General features: G+C 38.0%; 1 protein-coding gene across 1 annotated transcript in view; it reads left to right on the top strand.

Annotated features, from left to right (window-relative positions):
• LOC117726202 (thyrotropin-releasing hormone-degrading ectoenzyme-like) overlaps positions 1-6441 on the top strand; it is a 123774-nt gene that overhangs the window by 65330 nt on the left and 52003 nt on the right. The window contains exon 5 of the mRNA XM_034526336.1: positions 1556-1710. Coding sequence (XP_034382227.1) covers positions 1556-1710 — 155 coding nt within the window. The remainder of the gene's footprint in view (positions 1-1555; positions 1711-6441) is intronic.

Here is a 6441-nt window from a genome sequence, read left to right as displayed (position 1 = left end):
AGCCGTGAAACCACAGGGACGTCGTTGTTTGCTGAGATGATTGACAGCTGCAGCCGGAGCTGAGACAAAACGTACAAACTGAGACTGGAAGTGTTGCCAGGAGTTTTTGTTTGTTTGTTTGTTTCTTACAAAGAAAAAAACAAAAACTGGATTGAGCTTCTCGTTTCTTGAAGAACGGATAAATGAGAAAATCTAACTTTTTCCAACTAAATATCCACCAGATGAGCTCAATGTGTGGACTCTGAGGTCTGTAGAGATGAAGGTCTTTCTAGTCTTCATGCAACCTGTGAACAGTACGTGACCATATATGGACTGAGGAGGAGGGACCTCAGACGTCTCCGTCAGCGACCTGTCAGTCATCTCTATATTTTCTTTCTCCTCTGTACTCTGACACACACCCGTTGAACCTGAAGGAAACTGAGCCGAAAGAAAAGAAAAAACTAATAACGTTGTCTTGAGCGAATGAAATGCCAACGAATCTGATTTAAAATTTAAATGAGGACCTGAACTCGATTCACTTGTTTCCAGGAGAGAAACACATCCTCCTCTTCCTCCTCTTCCTCCTCATCAACTACCGGGTTTATGTTAAAGTGAGAAAACTCATTTTCACCTTCTCACCTCCCGCTTTTTAATCAGGTTTCTTCCATAAAAATACTGTTCTTTTCTTTCCTTTTTCACTTTAAACAACTCCAAACTTTCTTCCTTCAACTCGGGTCAGTTTAAATGTCCAACTTCCGACCTCCGAGTTGTTGTTAAATAGCTCCAGATTCATGCATAAAGGTGATAAAACCTCATATTTTAAATCTCTTCTTCGAATTGTTGGCCTGGTTTCCGTGAGGTTTTACTCTGTTTGGCTCTTAATTCATTTAACTTTCTTCTGTCTATGTTCTTGATTGTAAAAATGCGTTCCAATCGGAATGGGATGTTTCCCTCGGACCTGATGGTGGCGCTAAAAATAAAAGATGAAATGATCACCAAAGGTCCGTTAGGTTCATCCTCTGGGGAACATGAATGTGACGTTAACTGATAGTTGTTGAGATATTTCCGGCGTAAACGGTTCAATCTGTTCCTGAAGGAACCAAAGTGGTAGAACCTTCGTTGGTTTCTTTACATTCAGAACAACCTTTCAGTCCTCGGGGACCATGCACAAGCTCTGAGAAGACTTCTGGCCCAGCGAGGTCACTTTACTCTGAGTTTGACATGTAATGACTTCCTCAGCGCTCTCATACGTCTCCTTTACTGAAGGTAAACTCTTCTTCAGCTTCAGGAGATCCTTCATTTCTTTTTCTCTCTCTCTCACACACGGATATATGTGGAGTTAAATCTGAAGACTCCATATATTCATATTGCGGGCATAAAAGGAATTCTTTGGCAGGTTGTTAAAATGACTCATGAGTTTAATTTGAACCCAAAATGGGATCTGCTCCGATGCCAGCAGCCGTTCTGTCAGCTCTTCATTTAAATGGCGGAGTCTAACCGAGTGGAGCTGACGGTGGGCTTTATTAATGGAGGGTGTTGTAAAAAGCCATAATGCGTCCCTGTGTTCGCTCTCCAGACTTGTTGGCGGTGCCCAAACACCCCTACGCCGCCATGGAGAACTGGGGGCTGAGCGTCTTCGTGGAGCAGAAGATCCTATTGGACGCCGAGGTGTCGTCGGCGTCCTATCAGATGGAGGTGACCATGGTGGTCGTCCACGAAATCTGCCACCAGGTAGGGAACTCATTGATAATTGAAGTCATTGATTTATTATTATCTTGAAGTTTGGAAACATCGCTCTTCTTTGCACTATTGTATTGTTTGTTATGTTTGGTCAGTTAATTTAATATTATTATTTGATTAAAATTGTTGTATATATTGTGCATTTTTCTTATTACTCTATTCTATTTTTGTATATATTGTGCATTTTTTCATTCTTTTAAATATGTTATTGCTTAACTGGGAATTCAAACTCAAAAATCTAATTCAATGGGAAATATGGTGCCAACTATGAGGAAATCTTCCCACCTGTTAGATAGATATAGATCTATATACGCTAATAAAAACATATACAATACTTCACTTATTTCACTATCAAGTACTTTAATTCAGTATATAGTATTTTTTCTTATTACTTTAATCAACGCTTAAGTTTGACACATTGATTAATGCATGTATTGATAGCAGCTTATCTACATTATGTATGACAGCGTTTCTAAAAACATAGTTTTTGGGACATAAAACCACGAGTGGAGGAATATCTCCCCCATGTAATGCGTCATGGCTCCACCGGGTGTCTTTCCTCTCAGCTTTTATCTCTTTATTGGATCGAGTGTAAAAAGCTACGCTTTCCCTTGGAAAAAAAGAAGCTTTTGCCCCCTTTTGTTTGTTTGTGTTTCTTTATTTGCTACGTTTACAAAAAATACCAACAGACTTCATGAGATTTGTTGGAAAATTCCACTGACAAACTTTTCTTTGGTGTCTTCCATGAGTATCTCTCACACCCTTATAAAAAAAAAAACTATTTCCCAACATTATTATCAGACTCACTTTTTAAAGGGATTCTGCAGCGTTGGCAGAAGTAAACAATACTTGTTTACCTCTCTGAGTGCTTTCTCGTAGTGGCTCCTTCGTTTCCTTTTTATCGTTGTTGAATACGACGCCGCTCTACGGCCTTGAACGCCCCCTCCCCCCTCATGTTGAGACGCGCACACACCTGCACAGAGCTTTAAATAACACTCATGAGGTGTTAAAAAAAGATTAAAAAAGATGCACCTGCAGCTGCACCTAAATGTGTTGATAGTATGTCAACTGGCAGCGACGTAAGCCGGCTGCTTTGGAACTACTTTCATATTCAGCCGCGTGTTACTGTGACTTTAAATAGACAAAGAGACGACTTCTGCTTTAACGGATGCAAACAGGCCGAACGTGACAGAAGTCAAAACAGCTTCAACTGCGGCGCCAATGAGCTGTGTGTGTGTGAGTGTGTGTGTGTGTGTGTGTGTGTGTGTGTGTGTGTGTGTGTGTGTGTTACAAAAGCTCCTCGAGCAGCAACAGAAGCAGAGGAGATGATCCTGTTTTTACAGTACGACATTGAACATGTGACAGGCGGACAAACACGATGAAGCAGAAGAAAATGTAAAGAGAGAGAGAGATGGAGGGAGAGAGAGGGAGAGAGGAGAGAGAGAAATTGATGGAGAGAGAGAAGAGGGAGAGATGGAGACAGAGAAAGAGACATAGAGAGAGAGAGAGAGAGAGATGGGGCAGAGGAGGAGAAAGAGAACGAGAGACAGGAGGAGAATCCAAAGTGAAGGAGAGAATGAATGGAGCTGAAGGAGACTAAAGGAGGTAGAAAGATGAACAAAGACAGAAAGAGAGCAACAAATAAATCTCCCAAACACTGAGATTCACTCGGTTCTGCTGGTGAGGTTTTTTATATAAAAGTGACTTTAAATACGCAGCTCAGGTTCTGTGTGCGTGAGAACAATGTGCTCCTCTTTGGTTTGGGTTCATGTCATTAAAACCAGTTATTCACACCAACAAATGACACATTCTCGTTGATTATCGTGTCCAGTTTGGTCCAAATGAAGCTGCAGGCAGCAGGAAGTGGATTCCAGGCTTCTCACAGCTCCACTAAGTCACTTCAGCTACTTTCATTGTGTGAAAATAAAACGTCTGCATTCATTTTGTGAGGTTCAGGCAACAAAACTACTTCAAAGATCATCATTTGAGTTTAAATAACGACATAAATACTGAGTGAAATAAATCATCGTGGACTTCTTGTTTCACACGTTTTACACGTTTCATTGTCCCAAAAAATTTCCGTGCGTGAAGTCATCGTTTACTTTTGGGTTCTTACGTGACATGAACATTTAGTCCTGTGCTCGTCTGACCCGCCCAAACGCCCTCGTTATACTACTTATTATACCTAAATTAACTTATTATATTATAAACAACTTAATATAGTATACCTGACTTAATATTTTATCCCTGATTTATTATATTATACCTCACTTAATATATTATACCTCACTTATTATATTATACCTAATTTATTATATTATACCTAATTTATTATAGTATATCTAACTTATTTTATTATACTGAACTTATTCAATTATACCTAACTTATTATATTATACCTGACTTATTATATTATACCTAATTTATTATAGTATATCTAACTTATTTTATTATACTGAACTTATTAAATTATACCTAACTTATTATATTATACCTGACTTATTATATTATACCTGACTTATTATATTATACCTAATTTATTATAGTATATCTAACTTATTTTATTATACTGAACTTATTAAATTATACCTAACTTATTATATTATACCTGACTTATTATATTATACCTAATTTATTATAGTATATCTAACTTATTTTATTATACTGAACTTATTAAATTATACCTAATTTATTATATTATACCTGACTTATTATATTATACCTAATTTATTATATTATACCTAATTTATTATAGTATATCTAACTTATTCTATTATACTGAACTTATTAAATTATACCTAATTTATTATATTATACCTGACTTATTATATTATACCTAATTTATTATAATATATCTAACTTATTTTATTATACTGAACTTATTAAATTATACCTAACTTATTATATTATACCTGACTTATTATATTATACCTAATTTATTATAGTATATCTAACTTATTTTATTATACTGAACTTATTAAATTATACCTAACTTATTATATTATACCGTAAATTGGGGACTCTCTCATTCTGAACTAAAGTTCTGTGGACACTTGACATGTCTGCAGAGTGTCAACACCGCTGCTCTTACACAGTATTATAAAGTATAATTATATTATATTGTATTCTGAAGCATCAACATCGGGCCAAACCAGCAAAATCTCCCCCGGACTCCAAGGACACAAACGTTAGAGACACAAACTTTTGGAAACACAGTTGAAATATCACATTTCTGCCCCCAATAACAGGCGAGTGACTGAAGATTCAAACCAGAATGGACGCCCAGTCCCATTGAAACCGTCCGCATGTCCGGACTGAGCGATCCGGCCCGCTAGCCGAGCGGTGATCAGAGTGGTGGATGACTCATTCAGATGATGGACCGCAGACGGCGACGTGTAAATGTTCGGTGCCTTCGGCTGACTGAATGACGCGTCGTTGAGATTTAATATCTTCTCTCTGCTGAGTCGGGATGAACGGTGCCTTCAGGCTCCTGCTGGGGAGCGCCGGAAAAAACAGAACCCGGATATTTTTCCGCTGTCTGGCCCTCTGCGGCATATTGAGTTGTAAATATTATTGGTCACGTCGTTAAAATGTCTTTTCTTTGTTTTCACGTTCTTTGTTCGGTTTAGAGGAGCGAGAAGACATTAAGAGGAGTTATTATGTTACAAGTTTTATGAAATGTTATGTTTAAATATGCAAATGAGGCGTTCTGTAATGGTGACTTTTGGTGAATTTAAGAAATCTACAGACGCAAACAGACAAAGTAGTAAAACAAATGTTTTATTTCCACTCGTCTGAAAGAAGACGTGTCATAGAAGTATCAAAGAACCGAGCAGTGCGTGAATAACGATAATCTTGCTTGTAGTGTCGCCTCTTAACGTCTAAAAGTTTCCATTTCCTTCAAGATAAAACTTCCACTCTAAAGCTCACTTTATATTGCACTTCACGTTACAGGGTTCCTTCAGGGTTCCTTCAGGGTTCCTTCAGGGTTTAGAGACCCGATGGGGGCTGGATCTCGGTGCTTCTCGGGTTTCTGCTCTGGAGAACAAATAAAAACAATCTTGTCCCCCTCGAGTCATCCAGACACAAAGAAACACGAGAAAGTACAAATCAATACGATTGTGGTTAATGATCTGATATTCGGCTGAATCAGAGGGATTTATGTTTTCATATTTCGACTTAGTTGCAACAAATTTTCGTGGACGTTGTTGTTGATACAATATGTTGCTGCTGTTGACAGGTTCATACCTGTTGTTGTTGTTGTTGTTGTTGATCTCAGGTGAACAGATGGAAGGCATGTGGACTGAAATGCGAGCAGACACAGCTGACTGAAATGTGAGCAGCTGGCGTTCACATGCGTCAGGTGACCACTTGGGATCCACTCTGTTAACTGGAGGGAATGCACTTCCTGTGTAGTCTGCTGCTACTTCTACTACTAATAAGGATGATTATAGTAATAATAATAATAATAATGATATACTTTTCAGTCCAAAGGTTTCTTTCGCAACACATTTTGGCCTAAACTGACCTCTCGGCTTAGCCCCGCCCCTTGCTAGGGACCCCATTAAAAACGTTACCATGGAGCCCATGCTGTCACTTACTGTACAGCTTGAGGAAATATTTATATAATAGGAGTTCACAGAGAGGCAGAAGGGTTTTCTACATGTATATATATATATATATATATATATATATATATATATATATATATATATATATATA

Source organism: Cyclopterus lumpus, chromosome 23 (genome assembly GCF_009769545.1).
Source record: "Cyclopterus lumpus isolate fCycLum1 chromosome 23, fCycLum1.pri, whole genome shotgun sequence".
Taxonomy (NCBI): domain Eukaryota; kingdom Metazoa; phylum Chordata; class Actinopteri; order Perciformes; family Cyclopteridae; genus Cyclopterus; species Cyclopterus lumpus.
This window is presented reverse-complemented; position numbering and strand designations above follow the sequence as displayed.